We start from the raw sequence: 17405 nt of genomic DNA on the forward strand, positions 1-17405 counted from the left end.
GGGGCTGCGAGAGGGGCTGCACTACACTGAGGTACGCCGGGGAGCCTCGGCTTTGGCTTCTGGGGGCCTGTGTCTGTTATATTTTCCTGCTCAAGGACTTTATTTATTTGCTTGTTTGTTTGTTTGTTTGTTTGTTTGTTTGTTTGTTTATTTATTTATTTGCAGATTTGTGGGTTTGATACCACTGCCCCCAGTTCTGGCCCACTGTTCAGAGTGCCAATAACGGTTATAATTCCTACCAAGTAAGTGTGCAGCGTGTTTTTTTAAGTAATGCTTAGGTGGCTGGGTTTGTTATAGCGCTTTTTTGTATTGTTGCCTGTGAGTCCGATTCTTTTAGCCATCACCTGTCCCTCCTGTGACCGTCTCCCCCCCGCTCTCCCGCCAGGGTCTCGGAAGCCTGCGGTTACGAGGTCTGCTTCACCAACGTCCACTTCAGGCCCGGTCAGATCCGGCGGCACTTCTTCAGCATCCCTCAGGGGGTGTCGTGGGCAGGTGAGTCTGGGACGTGGTGCCCCACCCCAGAGTGATCCTGGTCCTGGTCCTGGCTCAGGCAGCATGCCTTTGGCCGGAGGGGATGTTGTGTTTTACGGTAACTTGCTAATGTGTCGGGCAAAACGAATCCCCCCCACCCGCCTCATATTGGTAGTGTTTTTTTTTCCAGCTCCTATGAATCTTCGGCATTCTGTAAAGGTGCCAAAATATTCATTACAAATTTAAAACAAATTGCTAGGGAAAGAGGGGAAATAGAAGTTTTATTACACACTAAAATGAAATTTCAGCAATAGCAGATTCCCCCCCGAGCTGTAGATAATGATGTCCAAAGGTCAGTCTTCCTATCGAGTCCTTCTGCAGTCTTCTGCCTTTCCCTCTCCCTCCTGTAGAGGTCACACTCACGTCTCAGTCCGGCGACGTGTCTTCTAAGTTCGTCCTGCACGCCGTGCACCTGGTCAAGCAGCGGGCATACCGGGCCAATGAGTTCTACAAGTTCTCCTCTCTGCTGGAGAAGGGCTGCCTGACTGAGGCCTTCCCCGTGCTGGTGAGAGTCGCCGTCCGCAGGCACAGCAGCTTGGTGTCACTAAGCTGCCCTTCCAAATGATACAGGGGTCTCCCTGCATAGCGTAACACAGCCCTGGAATCCGGCTTGCTAGGTGAAGCCTTTCAAGTCAGATGTAATTAACATTTGCTTCAGTGGTTCAATGGGAATAGGAGTTATTTATTAATTTTATTTTTAAAGCACTAGATGAATTGAGATGAAATGAAGAGATTGTATACAAGAATTACTGACTTGCTACCAGAATCCGAGATACTGTATCTTCCTAATTTCCCTCTGGGGATGGATAAAGTATCACCTCATCTCAAGTTGAAATGAAGTTGCAGAGGTATTAACAGTAGATGAGAATGAACGGCAATGGCTTCTAGTCAGCTGGTGGCTGCCAATGTGAGCTTTTAAAAATTCCCTTGTGATTGGTCCATTCACGTTGTGTTTGGGGGTGTAAAGCTTGAGGTCTTGACCTTCCAGCTGAGGTCCAGGACACTTCTGGTCTGTCTCAAGTGTTTCCGCTCTCTCTCTCAGCCAGGGCGGACCATGGAGTTCTGCATCGCTCGCTGGTGGGCAAGCCTGGGTGACGTCAACATCGATTACACCGTCTCCTTCCACGGACTGTCCGTCTCCCCCTCCCCCCTGCACATTGTGAGTACCTGGGCTGCGTCCCACCCTTACGCAGCCCCCCCCCCCCTCCAAGCTGTGCCCTCTGTGACAGTCCCCGTGACGTCCTCCCCCACAGCACGCGTCAGAGGGCGTCTCCAGCTTCGAGGTGCTGTCCTTGCTGAAATATGAGGATATCGCCCCTAGCATCACCCTGAAGAACTGGGTTCAGCCGTTGAGGTACTAGCTCAGAACACACAAGGTGTCAGAGGTCTCCTGCATGGGTGATACTGATATCTCTCCAACTCTCACTGTTCCCAGGCCACTCAGTTCGAAGGTGAAAGCCCTTGGACCTCGGGATATTTTGCCCAACAATCGACAGCTCTACGAGATCATACTCACCTACAGCTTCCATCAGGTCCGTCCCGTGTCCATAGAGACAGACACTCGCAGACGTCTGTGTGTGCGCACGCTTGTGTCATGCTGCCCGTGCATCACCCCTGGCTCCACTCTTTCAGCCAAAGAGCGGCGAGGTGACCCCCAGCTGCCCCTTGTTCTGTGAGCTGCTCTACGAGTCGGAGTTCGACAGCCAGCTCTGGCTCCTGTTCGACCAGAACAAGAGGCTGCTTGGCTCAGGGGATGCTTATCCTCACCAGGTAACCCGACTCCACACGCGGGCTGTAGTCAGCGAGCAGTGATGCGTATGACGAGGGTGAGGCCCAAATGGCTACCTTGAGATCTTATCTGCTCAGTATTTAAGGCTCTTGGCTTAATGGTCCCAGAATATTTTACAGTATCTACAGACATTCTAGAATCTCCGCGATCTCTGCAGTTGGCGTCTCTCTCTCCTGTGAAGCTCACTTGCTGTCCCTCGTTCCCCCCTCCTACCCCCAGTACTCTCTGAAGCTGGAGAAGGGTGACTACACGGTGCGCCTGCAGGTGCGTCACGAGCAGGTCAGCGAGCTGGAGCGGCTGAAGGACCTGCCCTTCATCGTGTCCCACCGCCTCTCCACCACGCTCAACCTGGACGTCTTTGAGACGCACAAGAATGCTTTGTTGGGCAAGAAGAAGGCCAACTCCCTGACCCTGCTGCCCGGCTCTGCGCTGCCCTTCTACGTCACGTTCCTGCCAGATGACAAGTAAGGGCTTCCAGCCTCTTGTAGTTAAACGCATCACCCTGGACACTTTGGGAGAAATCTTACCAAGTCTTTACTCCCATCAGTGGTGTGTTCCTTCCTTTATCAACGACTGACTCAAGCCCACAATGTGCCCCCACAACTCGGTTCCTGTCTGGTCTCAGTCCATGACTGAGGTCTGTTGGCGGTGGTGTCGTGGTCACGCTTCGACCACCTCCCAAAGTCGCCGCCTTGCATCACTTCGAGCTCCGCCGTCTTTCAGCCGTATCTCGTCTCTCCCAGAATTCCCAAAGGGACGGCGCCGGGCTGCTATCTGACGGGATCGCTGGTGCTTCCGAAGAGCGAATACGGAAAGAAAGCAGTGAGTGAACCGAGGCGATCGTCCTCCAGCTTCCTCCCGGTGGCCTGTGCGTGTGGCCTAGCCAGCATCCTGCCTGCCTGCTGCCCTTCTCTGCTCTCTGTGTGTGTGATCAGTGCTCGTGGCTGCCCCCTCCTGTCGAATGCCAGGCTTCCAGGTTTCTCCATCTCTAAAGCTCTGGATCCATCTCGGTCCTGCTTTCACGCGTGCCGCCTGCGGTCACCCGGAACCAGGTGCATGTATTGTAATGGACAGTCTCTGTCGCTAGGACTCTGCAGAGTGCCTGTGGTCTGTCACGGTTACGGGGCTTGTAATTCATGTTGTGACAGTAGCCTGCTAATATGATCCACGGTGTCTGTGTTTCCTGTTCCGTGTTCTCCGGCAAGTGGCCGTCAGATACAGAGAGATTTGAAGTCGGATAAGACTTGGTCCCCGTCACATGACTGTGCTTGAAATGTCCACAAGGTGGTGCTGTTGCACCAGAAATGGCTCTGGCTTTGAAACTTCACTCCCCCATTTGAATTAAGAGAAAACCTTCTCTATAATATTAAAGGGTGGGGGGCATTTTAGAGGGATGCAAGAAAATCTGGACAGGAGATTAACTTGCCTGTCTATACTGCTTAGCAGTGCCTGGAACGGACAACAAGAGTGTAACGCGTTTTAGGAGACGGAGTATGTATCCATGTGTCTGCCTGTTACTCACTCTGTGTTATTCTGACCACCAGGGCCAGGCCTCAGCAAAACGGCAAGGGAAGTTTAAAAAGGTACTGGATGGTCGAGTTCTGTAAACACGCAGTTACGTGAAGGGCTTCACTGAGAGTGCAGATGAGCGTCTCTCGCAGGTTGCCTCCTCACTCACAGGCAGGCCAGCTTGTTTATCATTATATTCAAATTATTCCGGGGCAGAACTTTCTGGCAACGGTGGGGAAGGGTGGGGTGGGGGGTCAGCCAATTGCATTCCAACTTTGTACCTCCTAGCTTCATATTTTTATTATTATTATTATTTTTCTTCTCTCCCCTTCCCTGGCACTGCGCTAGGCTTGTCACCATGATAAAGGTTTTACCTTGTTGTCATGGCAACAGGCCACCCCTTGGGTTGAGCAGCAACTGGGCCATGTGTCACGGTTGCTCCCCGGGCAAGTTAATTTGCCCCCGTCATCCGTCCAGTGGTCGGTTTTTAAATGATTTCGTTGCACATCAGGATCACATTTCAACTGTCGAATGTTGTGCAGGGTTTTCCGTTACAGGAAGGGCCGGTGGGCCTCTCCCACTGTGTTGGGTACCTGGTCCATGTTCTCTAAACACGTTACAATGCACCAGGGTCTATGATAAACGCATATTTATACCTGGAATCATGGTGCGTTGGTGTATAGTGAACCTTTTATTAACTGCACTGAATGTTCTGTTACTAAAAGCTTCTATCTTACACTGGGGAAACGGCCCTGTTGATTGTGTCCAGGCTGTTAGGGACAGAGATGCCGTTTTGGTGTTGAGGCTGTGATGCTCAGGGGCAGTGGAGTCCTGGGTGTTGAGTAGGTCATGCAGAGTGTGCATCTTTGTTTCCCACTTCCGTAGGACATTGTGCCCGTCTTCTACCATCTGATACCTGCGCCCAATAAACCGAAAAATGGAGGGAAAGAGAAAGACAAGGACGGAGAGAAGGAGAAGGACGTCAAGGAGGAGTTCATCGAAGCTCTGAGGGACCTTAAAATCCAGTGGATGACAAAGTTAGTGTTTGTGTTAACAAGCGAGGCCGTTCATGTGAGAGCTTTCAGGCCGAGGGCTTAGATTTCCGTGCTCCAGAGTTGATTCTTCATCCACTGTCTTTTTTTTGTCTTAAATATCTCCAGGTTGGACTCTACATCTCTGTATGAGGAGCTGAGGGAGAGCTTCTCTTCCCATCTGCCCCTGCACGTGACGCGGCTGCACCAGCTGGACTCTGAGAAGGTACCGCTCACGCTGGCGGGGGAACGCTTGCTTTTCACAGCATGCGGTGTGTGTGTGTGTGTGTGTGTGTGTGTGTGTGTGTGTGTGTGTGTGTGTCACTCTCTCTCACGCACACGTACCACCATCCTGTTCTCATCCTGCCTGGATCTCGTGTGCCCCGCAGGAGCGCCTCAAGCGCCTGGGAGAAATCGTAGTGGCGGCCGATCAGGTCATCTCCCACATCGACCAGACGGCGCTTGCCGTGTATTTCACCATGAAGACTGACCCCAGGCCAGAGGCGGCCACCATTAAAAGGTACCGTGCCTCGGCTGAAGCTAAAGACACTGAAGTATACTTTTGACTTTGTTAGTGTACAGGCCGAGCTGCTCTGACTGATCTGTAGCCCGCCTTGGGTCTGGCTTTAAGCTGGAAAATGCCCCCTGCTGGTTGTGGCCAGGAACAGAAATGTAATTTCAGCCGTTGTGAAGGATTGTGGCTTGTTGCGTTTTGGTTAAGAACATGGACCTGAAGGTTGCTGGTAGCCTTGAACAAGGTCATCAGTCTGAATTGCTTGAATTAAGTCTCCAAGTGTTTAAATGGGTAATATGGCCTCAATGGATGTGTATGGCCTGACCTCTACAGCGAGATGGAGAAGCAGAGGTCCTCCCTGCTGGATGCCTTGTGTCGGAAGGGCAGCGCTCTGGCTGACCAGCTCCTCCAGCCTCCTCCGCAGGATGGGGCTAGCGCTGGTGAGGTGGGCAGCTCTGAGGATGACCCAGGGAGTGTGGTCAAGTCCCTGGAAAACAACTACTGGGAGGTGCAGAAGTGGGCGGAGCTCACAGATTCAAAGGTAATCATTGCATAGCGGCTAAGGGAAGGGGCGGGGCTCTGAAGTCGCTATGAACTGTAATGCTAATTTTGCTTTTTAATTTATTATTGGTATAAGAGATTTTAAAAATTTGGCTTCATTTTGTATACATTTTAAATTCTTGGTAACATCTCAGTCTGTTCCTCCTCTCTTGAATCTATTGACTCAATTCTGAATATCCTCTCAATCTTTGCAGGTTTTATTGTTTGCATACAAACATTCACTAGCAAATAAAATGTATGGCAAGGCCCTAAAGTATGCATCTAAAATGGTAGAAGACAAACCCAGCAAGGAGACCTGGAGAAACTGCATACAGGTAAGTATTAGGATGCCCAGAACTCAAGGTGGATGGGTGTACCGTGCACTTCCTGCTAGCGTTAGCCTAATGGGGCTGATGGGACATTGCTGAAGCTACTGATTGACAGCTTAGACATGTCTGTCTTTTCAGATGATGAAGTCTCTTGGCTGGATGCACTGTGCCTCCTTTGCAGAAAACTGGCTGCCCATAATGTACCCTCCAGACTATACTCCCTTCTAAACAGGGGCTCAGTTGGCATGAAACGGCAGGCCGCAACACACAAATCCCCGTATGAGGCTAATGCAGCGCATGAAAACCCAGCGTGCTGAAGTGTGGCGGTGAGGTCGCCAACCCTCCCAGTTTTTACCTGAAGAGTGAGCCCCCCCCCCCCAGTTGAATGGGGAGAGAGAAGTCCAGCCTCTTCTGTTTTTTTTTTTTTTTTTTTGTTACTTAGCTGATCCTCTCATCTCCATGGCAACTGACATCCCATTCAGGTGCTGGCAGTTTCCACATCTGCGTCTCGAGACAACTGGGCAATAGTATGTTGAAAGGGGAATGCCAAATTTTAGCTGTCTCTATCGGAGGGGGGTTACACGTGTTCTCAAAAAAATGTTAAAAGGCAACATATCTGCCCCTAGTATTCGTATGTATGTATGTATGTATGCATGTTACATGAAGAAGGATTCACAACCTTTGTCTTTTTAGAGTAATGCCTTTTTTTTTTTCTTTTTTTTTTAATTGAACATAAATGACCAATCCTTCATTAAGCATGGTATCAAGTGTGGTTTTTACTTTAACAAAAAAAAAAAAAGACACAAAAAAAAAGTTTCTTTAATCTGTGCATATCAAAGGTGTTTAGCCAGTCGGGACATTTTTTTTTTTATTATTTTTTTTTAAATGCCAACTTCTGTTTGCTGGAAATGTTTATAGAATGTGGAACCTGAGGGGTTCCTGACTGAATGCCAGCGCCTCTCTGTGGGGACTGTGGGAAGCTTTACGACAGCATACCTTATTTAGCAGAAGCAAACAAGCCATAATGCAATAGCCGCACGCACATCACGAGCAGAGCAGAGCCTGGTGGGTCCCCCTCCCCCCCCACAGGTTAGGCTTCATGGTAAACCGTTCTACAGAGTTACCTCATTGTAGCAACGTCATGCCTCTCTATAAATAAACTGTATTATCCAGACTACGCTGGGTTGGATTGACATGTCACATGGCCTTAACCTGTAAGATGCTAAATCAAAGCCTGTGTCACTCATACCATTTTAGAATGTGTATTTATGAAAATGTTTTATTTATAAAAAAGGTTGAAATCCCATATTTTCAAGAGCAGATGCAGTTCACATATATACAACTATGCTCTATTTCCCTTAGCAACAGGAGAATTTACATAAGCTGTTTTACTACAAAGTATGGGTTCTCTGAAACAATTCAGAATAAAATTATTTGAAAATGAGTCTGTCTGTCATGTGGTCTCAATTTAATTCTAGCAGTCTGAGTTTTTAGATTCAGCAAGCATTTATTTTTCATTAAGTGTTTAATTTTGCCAATTACAAGTGAAACACATCAGCCTCAAAATGAATACCCTTCTGTCTCTTCATATACAAACAAGCACACCATCACCACATTCTATGCGTTAAAGGCTATAAAAATTGTAATTTAAAAAAGGGATAAACCTGTTGGAATGTAGATAGGGGGTGTAGGAGGAGTCTAAAACCAGCACAGGCACAGTGAATGCTAGGTGAACACGTCTCACTCCTCCCGGCTCCTGGCCATGAAGATCTTCACCTCCTGTTCTGGGAGGTCGGCCAACAGGGTAGTGTGGAAGGCCTGCTTGAAGTTGTCAGTGAACCGCAGGTCAGTCTGGAAGCGGATCTTATTGGCCCAGACCAGAGTTGTGCCCGGCAGGCAGAAGTGCTTCATGGTCACCAGCAGTTCATCCAGGAAGTCGTGGTGGTACACCACGTCGGCTGCCAGCACGTAGTCGTACCGGTAGATGGAGCGGGGGTATGACTGCTCCAGGTCCTGCTCCCAACAGAGCGCAGCCACCTGAGGGGTGTACTTGCAGTGCCCCCTAGTGTTTCGATTCAGGTTGCAGCACAAGTTACCAAGGATTTCCGGCAGGTCCGTGGCTGTCACCGAAGCCCCTGAGAGCCAAAGCGAATCCTCAAGTACTCAATACCCATAAATGCTCTGTTACCATAACAACAAAAACATACACAGTAATCTAATACAGAAAGCTACCCTAATTACCCTGAATATATCATTATCAGTAGTGACAGGAGAAATGAGGTATAATCACAGGCTCTATTTGACCGATTGGTCGGAACTAAAGAAGTCCCCAGATGTTGTTTAATTCTCATTTGTGTGTGCGAGTGTGTGCCCTGCGATGGACTGTACTGCCAAAAGTAATTTCTGCTCATCAACCCCGAACCAACAACTGCTCTGTTTCTTATAGTCTTGCCACTTTGTCTTTTTTGAGATCCTATTGAGCTATGGTGCTGGGGGGGGGGGGGGGCAAGGTAATGGCTTGATGTAAACCTGCATGATGTACAGAGAAAAGTGATACTATGATACTTTACATACTATGTTATAGTGTACTGTGTTGTACTGTACTGTGTTGTACTGTAAATGTGGGCAGTGGTGGCTTAATGGTTAGGGAAGCGCACTTGAAATTGAAAAATTGCAGATTCAAATCCCGACCAGCAAGGCATCACTGAGGTACCCTAAGCAAGGTACCGTCCCCAAGTACTGCTCCCTGGGCGCTGAATTAGCTGCCCCCTGCTATGTCACGACATCACATATAGGTTAAATGCAGAGTTCATTGTCCCACGGTCACCTCGTCTGATGATGCACATGTGTAAGGTGAACTGACAAAAAGGACTGAATTGAACCAAATTTAATAGAGGACTGGATGAAACCCTTTGAGGTCATACATGCCTGCATATTTCAAAGTTGAACTAAACTTCTCAATATAGGTAAGGTTCGATATTTTAATCTTTGAGGTAAGTTATGCTCTGCAGCACTTGTAACTACACTAATAAGCTCTCGTTTGAAATGCCAAAGATGAGGACAGGAAGGTGAGCTCACCAAGCAGGCATGCCACGATGGACACCAGGCCGGTCCCAGCACCAATCTCCAGCACTGTCTTGTCCAGGAGGTCAATCTGCTTGCGATTGTTATCGAGGAACTGACACAAAGCCAAAGCCTGCGGCCATATGGTTATCATTACGGTAGCTATTCCCAATCTGCTTCCAAATCAGTCAGCAGTGCCTCTGAACGCTTACAGGCAACCTGAATCCTAACTAATTACTGTTTCCTTCTCATACATAGACCCCTTGGACAAATTCCTGTACCAGGAATCTCACATCTAGTCTCCTGACTTCAGTGATTGTGCAGACTTTAATTCCAGTCTATTCTTTTAGTCTGTAAGATCTAATGAATAGTTCATAACATGTATTATTTATAACCACGTTTTAAAGTATTTGGTACAACAAGTATAACGTGGTACATATGTGCAGGGGTGTAAGACAACAAAATACAAATACTCTCGTTGCTCTAATTGAGTTGTTTTTTTTTCTTCAGAATTTGCACTTAGTTTAAGACTGGTGTACTTTTACTTACGCATCAAGTGTTGTAACAGTACTTTTCCTCTGCTACTTCCCTATCTATAAATAGCTGTAAATATAGACAACATGATTGCCCTACGGAGCAGGCTGTGCCATAGCATACAAGCCCAAGCAAGCAGGTCCGAAAATGCTGCGCATGCATAGACGTGCGAGGTACCAATCGGGTAGGTGGTACGGACTGGGTATTGTACTGCGACTACAGGACCTGAGTGAACCATGGATGTTAGTCGCGTATGCTCCTGTGTTGAAAGCCAAATACAAAAGCAACTAAACCTAATTTAAGAATGACTAAAGCTAAAAACGAACTAAAAGCAAGCCAAATACAAAAAAGAAAATTAATGGTATATGTTCAGTTCCTGTGAGGGGCTAAATACAGACAATTTAATCGTGGCTGTCTTCGATATCTATAATGACATAAAGTCATCAGGTCGTCCACCCATAAATGATACGGTAAATAATAATAATTATAATACAATAATAATAAAAGTAGCTACATATGGTACTCAAGTCTAGCTGTATGGTACTCAAAGGAAATGAACTTGTGAAGCCATGCAATGTTTTCGCAAGAATCACAGAGTAGTAGGCCAATGTGCGTTCGTCGTTATGAACCACTGTATTTCACTCAAATTTTTAATATACAGTAATAAGCTTTATGGCAGTCCGTTCGTAAGTACGAGTTTTCTGTAAGCTGAATGTTCTTAACCTGGGGACTGCCTGCGTTCTTTCCTCCTTGCAAATTGGGTTGCCAACATCGTCCCGTGTACTACAGGATGCAGCATGTTCCAATACGGAATCGTCCCATATTAAATAGGACAGCTGGCAACCCTACTTGCGAATGATAGATGGAGAATACAGGGTGGCCAACTTCAGTCAGCTGGCTGCAGTGAGATGTTCGAGACAGACAAGTCTGCACACACATGCACACATATTTACATGTATGAAACAGATTTATTACCTTGTAAATAGTCTGAATGGCTTGCAAACTACCTCAATGCCTTTGAAAGTAGCTAAAGTTAGATTTATAATGGAATAATACAGATTTGCCGTAAGATTTCTTGTGTGAGCGTGACGGTCTGAAAGCGTGAGTCTCACGGCAGATGCATGAGATTTGGCAGCCCTGAGAATAGATACTTAGTCGCACCGATTTAATTAAGAGGAGCGGTTGCAGAACTCACCGCTGGCCAAATAACGGCACCGAAAGAGTCCAGGGACTCATAGATGTCAATGGTGTATCCCACGAAGGAGTGACGCTCTTTGCTGATGGTGCAAAGCACGCTTGGGACCCACACACTCTTTTCCTTGGGGGCTGGATCCTCTTCCACTTCTGGCCCAGCTGGACATGGAAGGAAACATAGCAGGTAACAACAAGCCCCTACTGCTTTCAAATGACAAGATCACAACACGAGGAATTAGCATTACTGTACCAATGATCATGATACAACCATGCATAAAGAGCACATCAGATCATGCTTGTCTATTTAAACAACCCTAAAGTTGCTCAGCACAGTGGGTCTGTATCTTCTCCATTTGTTGATTAGAACATTTTATTGGACTATACGTTTTATCACCTATACATTTCCTGCAAATTTCAGATTTTTTTTATTGTGTTTGTGTTTATTAATGAATGGATTTCCATGTTTATTTTAATTTTTTCATTGACACAATAATAATCCACAATAAGTCCCTACCAGCCACTGCCAGGTTTAAATGAATACAGTCATCAGGATGGGTTATACCAGTCTGTTACTCACAAATATAATCCCACTCATCCTTGCTTCTCCATGATGGCTACCTTTACCTCAAAGTATACCTCACACAATTCCTAAGACACTACCTTTAGATCCAGCTTCATTCTCACAAATAGTGCAAAGTCATATCACTCATCTCTTGCCTTCATCTTTCATCTCTTCGTTCTTTTCCTCCGTTTCACTTGTATCTGTATCTTCTTCCCCCTGCACCTCCTGCTTTATCGAGCTGTCTGTCTCTTCTTGGCCACTCATTGCATGCAAGGTTTCCGTAACGACCAGCACACCCTGCAAGGACAGTGGACGACTTTTAGCTGGGTCTGTGAAGTCTTGCCTTTGTCCTCATTCTTTAATTTTCTGTTTATTCCAACCTTAATCAGCCAAACAATTCTCAACTGAAGACTCCAGCACCTGTAGGGGTGGATTTGCCTTAGTCCATTTTAGTCTCTAAAACATGTAAAGACATATAAACACATGAATAACCTCTGAATCCCTGGGCAATCAGTCATGTGGACAGCTTTGCCAGAATTCCAAGGGAATGGGTCACGACTTTTTTTGAGACACTGGTGACAGGGGCAGTTTCAGGCAACCAACTGGTGGTACCTTCTATCTGTCCAAGAACTACCTTCCTTTGCCTCCTTCCCTCTCTCACTGGCTAAAGACTTCACTTAAACTCTACTTTACCTAGACTCTAATTCCCCAGAGCCCAGGATCCTAATATTGACTGAGGGGGGGGTGAACCTGAAGTAATCAGTCCAAAAAGTCATGGATATCCATGTCAAACCCGAGAAGCCATGCAACACCGCAGCACTCACTGCGCTCCCTGACTCTCTGAACTGATTTAATAGTTTTTTATGTTTAATACAACCTTACCAATCTACTAACCCCAATGCAGTGAACATTCCCTTGTTTGTAGGCAGCATAACCTGTATGATAATGCTGACCATACCTAACTGACCCCAGTTTAATGTCTTGACCTCCCTTTCCGATCCCCTACAAAGAGTCCCATCAGAATCTACCCCCCAGCAGACGTTGCATGCTGTGGCAGCGTCCATTCATGCAATAGCTGCGTCCACTGCACACCCATGATGCCCCTGCACACAACACCCCAGCCCCCGTTACCTGTGGAAACCCAGCCTCTTGGCACACCAGTGATGCAGTACTGATCTTGCATCCTGCTGCAGCTCCCTCCTGAGTTTATAGACCAACAGCATCCTCCCAGACCCTCCCTTCATCGCATCAGCTGTGCCTATATTTAGCATTTTGGGCAAAGACACAAATTGCCACGACTATTTCAAATAGAGAGAGGGAGAGCCCGTACTCCAGTCCTTTCGGCAAACTACTCCACTCCAACCCCCACCATCCAGGCTTCACAAGGATGTATTTTTTCAGAGGGATAAACCAAGAGATAGAAGGAGGCTTGTATGCATGAGCAACAGAAAGCAAAAGCTTAAACTATGTATGACAGCATTAGAATGAAAAATGGAACCTACATTTTCATCAACAGAGCATGTTTGGATTTCTTCCATGTGTTTCCAGATCGGATCTTTGGCATCCCGAGCATCAGTTCGCGTTCCCGTGAGGTCCGGTTGCATTTTTTGGAATCTGCATCTGCATACATGTGACAAACACATCCAAGGAAAGATGGAATGTTCATCCTGTGTTATTATTTATGTCCAGTGAGCTCAGGCGTGGTGGTAGCACAGATTACCTGGACTGTGCAGGCTTAGAGGTATCCTTTTATGGAGCTACAGTCAAAATAGAGGCAATAAAAATCCTTCCTACCCCACACCCTCAATAGGTGTTGGACATGAGTCATCCAATCTGCCTTCGACCCTGTGTTGATTTAAGATTAATGAATTTATGTCTCTGGGGAGTACTGTGATCCTGTAATTATTAAGCACCAAGATATCGTTTTAAGTTATAATATACCAATACTTTTTATTGTTGCAGAGAAACAATTCCAAAATTAAAATTTCGTTTTTTTTTTTTACACCCTAAATTTAATGCCACAAATTCTGCATTTTTTAAAATAAGATTTTCCAAAGTAATCAAAAACAAGATAAAACAAAAAGGGAAATTAGCCAAAAGCATGTAGGCATAAAATAGGCTATTTATTAATAATTTACACCAAATCTTTTAATGAAATATATGAAAATAAAAGTTTTTTTTAAGAGCTGGAAATTTCAATAGATTAACAGCACAACAGCATAGATGCACACGACAGATGGCGTCATCTTTAAACCTGCAGCAGCAGTGAAGGGGAATGTGTTGTCTTAGATATTTTGGGACTCTGCCGCCTAGGTCATCAATATGGGCCTTTTATATAGTCTGGGATGAAAGCAAGGTAATCCACACTCAACACCTGTTTTATAAGCAATAGAAAATGGGTGTAGAATAGGATGCAGTTAAGACTGCATGCACCAGTCGGACACGAGACAAAGCGAGATTGCATCCCCACACTGAGGGGTTCACGTGAGCAGTGCGTGCCTGAGAGCCACCCACTGGGAGCGTAACATGCAATCTTAAAGGAAACGAGTTATTTTAGGGCACTGGCAGTCAGGCATCCCCGGTTACAAAGAAAACAGCAGGAACAATAATGTCATGTTCAGTATCAAACACCGTGACAGCTGTACAGCTTAAACCATTAAACCCAACACCATATTTTGGAACCATTAATACAAAATACGATTCATTTTTAATACACGTATCTGGAGTCTGTGGCATATCTGATTGCCGTATTGTATTCCGATCCGAGCTAGTCTAGTCCGCGCAGCAATCCCCATATTCCCATCCCTCCTGAGGACTTAAAGGCACTTATCAATTCATTCTATGAGAAATTTAACGAACGTGGGAATTTGAGTCCTTCCGATACTAAAAATGGTCTTAGGGTTATTATTCAACGGAGGACGACTGCCATTGTAATTAGGCGACTGGTTTTGCTGCATGAACATAGACAGCACAACTAATTACCTGTTATTTTTTATTTATTTATATATTTATATTTCATAATCAAGGAAATATTTTATCAAGGCAAATGAGAGCAACTGGGAAATAAGTCTGAACGTCTTGTTTACACTGATTTTTGATTGATGAGTATTGGTTTATGGGAATAAAATTTCGAATATTGACACCGGTAGAGCTAATGAGGAAAACAATTCTTGAGTTACTTGAGGTCCATCACTCAAAAGTTTTCAAACGTTTGAACTCAGCCAGCTTACTAGGGTTGTAGTGTCAATTTCTTCGTCCATACAAAGCAATACAGCAGCCCTGTGAAACAGTAAGACTTGAACCATCTGCCCTACGATCTGGTTCGAACCCTCCACTGTGTTTGCCTTTCCTGCAGACTTTGGTCACTATAGCATCAGTTTTCCACTAACTTGGGTATAATTAAGCAGTTTAGCACATGCTCTACAATGCAGCAGCAGCAGGAAAATGGTTCGCAAAGGCGATTTAGCCGGCAAATTGTTTTATTTAAAAGGCAATTATTGTGCGGCTTTTATATAGGCACAAGCATATAAAAGGAAATGCATGTGTGTGCAGCCACATATAGGATAACAGTATAGACAGTATTAGATAAATAAACTGCATGGCTGATGTAAAGAGCTACTGGTATTAATAACTCAGAATGTTGGGTGGATACCGAACAGACAGATAGGGTTCGGCAGCTATACAGCAGGTGGTAAAAATATCAGAACCGACTCATTAATTCACTGCCATAAGCAATGATGAAGAATACCGACTCCATACTTTCATCTGTTTGTAACTTTTAGAAATTGTGCCCCTTCTTTGAACTAGAACTAACACAGTAACCAAAAGCTCACTACAATTAGTATTTAAGATACATGACTCCAAGCTGAAAATTGCAGTATCACCAACTCTGTTATTGATTTATGCAATTTTGCAATATTATGACTAATTATACCTATTTACTATGGAGGGAAATTCACTGCACAATTAAGCAAAGCCCTCAACGCTTGCATGGCCGTAAACTATTAGCTATTAGCTCTGACGCACTGTTAAGTTACGAGATTTTAGTGTGTGATGTATGCAGACTAGGGTTTACTGTAGCTGCGTCTTTTCAGTGTGTAATTGGGGCACTGAGGAGCGACGTGCAGGACGAGCTAGCGAGACAGCCATACCCGCCCCCCGAAATGGGGGCTTTAAATAGATGATGGATGTGAGGGTCCTGTTTCCCTAGGAAGGCCAGAGGTCCCATTGCATTTACACATATTACCTAAAAGAGAAGAGCCACAACATTATGTCATACAGGTAACAGTGCCACTGGGTCGAGAGTCACATGGCAGACAGACTTTGCCCCTCGCGCATAGTGTAATGGTGTAGTGGATGCCTTATTTCATGATAAATAGAGTGAATATGGATGAGCACAGAGCTCTGCTGGGTGCTTTACATCTCCTTTTGAAGCAGGATTGCTAACAGCTCATGGTTTATTCATCACAAGGTTATAAACACAGCAGCATGGAGCAGAGGTCAGCAATAATGTCAGCAGAGCAGACTCGGGGCGTTTTCACCTCGGGCTCACACAGGGGGCGGGTCACTCGTTACTCACCTGCCGTCACCTGGGAAACGACGATGCTTTCAAGCAGGCCTTAAAGTGGCAGTGATCACACAATCACTATCCAGTCAATCTGGAACCGTCCAAGGACTGCTGATCACATATGAGTAAAATGACTTAAGGCGATGATACATGAGGCAATTTTTGAGCTATGTTGCCGGGCAATTGACAGCCAGATGAGACAACGGGCAACTCATCTGGGGCTGGATGATCGCGTAAAGTTGCCCACTGCCAATCAAACAGTTTTTCAAATAGAAATTTGTTGCCCAATATCAATGGGAAAATTGCCCCGTGTGTCATCACCCTTATGCTTGATGTAATGCCTTTAACACTGATTTGGAAAAATGTACCTAATTTAATTTCCTGTTGTGCATTGACATTGCAACGTTGTTGTTACACATTACCTCACATATATTGTCAATATATATCCCATCCCTGCCACCCTGACAACCAATTTTCCTGACCTCTCAATAACCACCTCCTTTCATTGTCTCCACCAGCTGCCTAATACTGTTCCCAGCACAGCCTTCCCATGAAGACACCTGATCTCCTCCTATCCTCCATACTGACAGCTGCAGTATTACATAACCATAAGCAAGCCAACAGAAACCATAAAAAGTGTTACGCTTAGTCGTGTTTGGCTAATCCCACTTTAAATGCACTGTGCATTAACACGCTGCTGGGAGCTATATTCACCTGACCACAAAGTCACACACATGTGCAGGGGATTCAAAAAGCAATCCATAACAATCCCTGCTATGCTAAAAAAAGGAATTGGCCCAAGTGCTACTTGATATGCTAATTTCGCTAATCAAGTGTCAACCCCCTCTTCCCTTTGACACGAGGCCCACACTCTGAGGCGGAGCCACGTCCAATTTCTCGCTCCATCTCTGACGCACGCTCGTAGTTTGCCGGCACCCATTCCTGCCGCCTGCCGCCCAGGAACGTTCTCCTCCTGACCAAAGGCCAGGCAACCCCTTGTCCTGCTTAGTCTGACAAGAGTGACTGACTGCAGCAGCTGCTTTGACATAACAGGTTCAGCCAGGCTCCAGGAATGAGCCCCGGGATCCCTCTGACCATAACACAGAAAGCAGAATGCATTACATCACTCTCCTATTATCAGCGATGCTGCAGAAATGCAGTTCTGCACCCAGCGCATTACAGCCACCACATAAAGTTTGCACCAAAACTTTTTTCCAAATGTTAAGCAGTCCGATAAAAGCC

The 17405-nt window shown here is 45.9% G+C and overlaps 2 protein-coding genes across 6 annotated transcripts in view; one reads left to right on the forward strand and one right to left on the reverse strand.

Moving 5' to 3' along the window:
* tpp2 (tripeptidyl peptidase 2) overlaps positions 1–7687 on the forward strand; it is a 16658-nt gene extending 8971 nt beyond the window's left edge. For 2 of the 3 annotated variants that reach the window (XM_023835110.2, XM_023835100.2), the window contains exons 14-30: positions 1–31; positions 166–242; positions 386–492; positions 882–1036; positions 1574–1690; positions 1785–1885; positions 1967–2063; positions 2164–2301; positions 2540–2784; positions 3064–3142; positions 3865–3903; positions 4715–4866; positions 4990–5086; positions 5250–5380; positions 5708–5915; positions 6130–6249; positions 6382–7687. The exon at positions 1–31 is cut by the window's left edge and continues 127 nt beyond it. In XM_023835110.2, the coding sequence (XP_023690878.2) occupies positions 1–31; positions 166–242; positions 386–492; positions 882–1036; positions 1574–1690; positions 1785–1885; positions 1967–2063; positions 2164–2301; positions 2540–2784; positions 3064–3142; positions 3865–3903; positions 4715–4866; positions 4990–5086; positions 5250–5380; positions 5708–5915; positions 6130–6249; positions 6382–6471 (1984 nt within the window). In that variant the 3' untranslated portion in view covers positions 6472–7687. The remainder of the gene's footprint in view (positions 32–165; positions 243–385; positions 493–881; positions 1037–1573; positions 1691–1784; positions 1886–1966; positions 2064–2163; positions 2302–2539; positions 2785–3063; positions 3143–3864; positions 3904–4714; positions 4867–4989; positions 5087–5249; positions 5381–5707; positions 5916–6129; positions 6250–6381) is intronic. The other variant, XM_023835117.2, reaches the window with a different exon arrangement.
* mettl21ca (methyltransferase 21C, AARS1 lysine a) lies at positions 7505–13253 on the reverse strand. 3 transcript variants are annotated; one of them, XM_023835131.2, is made up of 7 exons: positions 13099–13253; positions 12728–12854; positions 11977–12016; positions 11752–11893; positions 11036–11193; positions 9322–9439; positions 7505–8378 (listed from the first exon to the last, which is right to left on the reverse strand). In XM_023835131.2, the coding sequence occupies exons 2-7, from the start codon at positions 12838–12840 to the stop codon at positions 7984–7986; spliced, it is 966 nt and encodes a 321-aa protein (XP_023690899.2). In that variant the 5' UTR covers positions 12841–12854; positions 13099–13253; the 3' UTR covers positions 7505–7983. The 3 variants fall into 3 exon arrangements, with proteins under 3 accessions (XP_023690899.2, XP_023690917.1, XP_023690908.1); XM_023835149.2 differs by lacking the exon at positions 13099–13253 and having other exon boundaries at positions 11977–12052; positions 12728–12761; XM_023835140.2 differs by lacking the exons at positions 11977–12016; positions 13099–13253 and having other exon boundaries at positions 12728–12825.
* Between the last annotated feature and the right edge of the window lie 4152 nt (positions 13254–17405).

Source organism: Paramormyrops kingsleyae, chromosome 1 (genome assembly GCF_048594095.1).
Source record: "Paramormyrops kingsleyae isolate MSU_618 chromosome 1, PKINGS_0.4, whole genome shotgun sequence".
In the NCBI taxonomy this organism is placed as follows: Eukaryota; Metazoa; Chordata; class Actinopteri; order Osteoglossiformes; family Mormyridae; genus Paramormyrops; species Paramormyrops kingsleyae.

Excerpts from the sequence above, each read along its gene's own strand:
- mettl21ca (XM_023835131.2), bottom strand. The coding sequence starts at position 12,840 with ATGAAGGGAGGGTCTGGGAGGATGCTGTTGGTCTATAAACTCAGGAGG. Across the intron at positions 11,894-11,976 it reads GAATTGTTTGGCTGATTAAG|GGTGTGCTGGTCGTTACGGA; the intron begins GTTGGAATAAAC and ends CTGTCCTTGCAG. Across the intron at positions 11,194-11,751 it reads CGAAGAGATGAAAGATGAAG|CTGGGCCAGAAGTGGAAGAG; the intron begins GCAAGAGATGAG and ends TTCCATGTCCAG.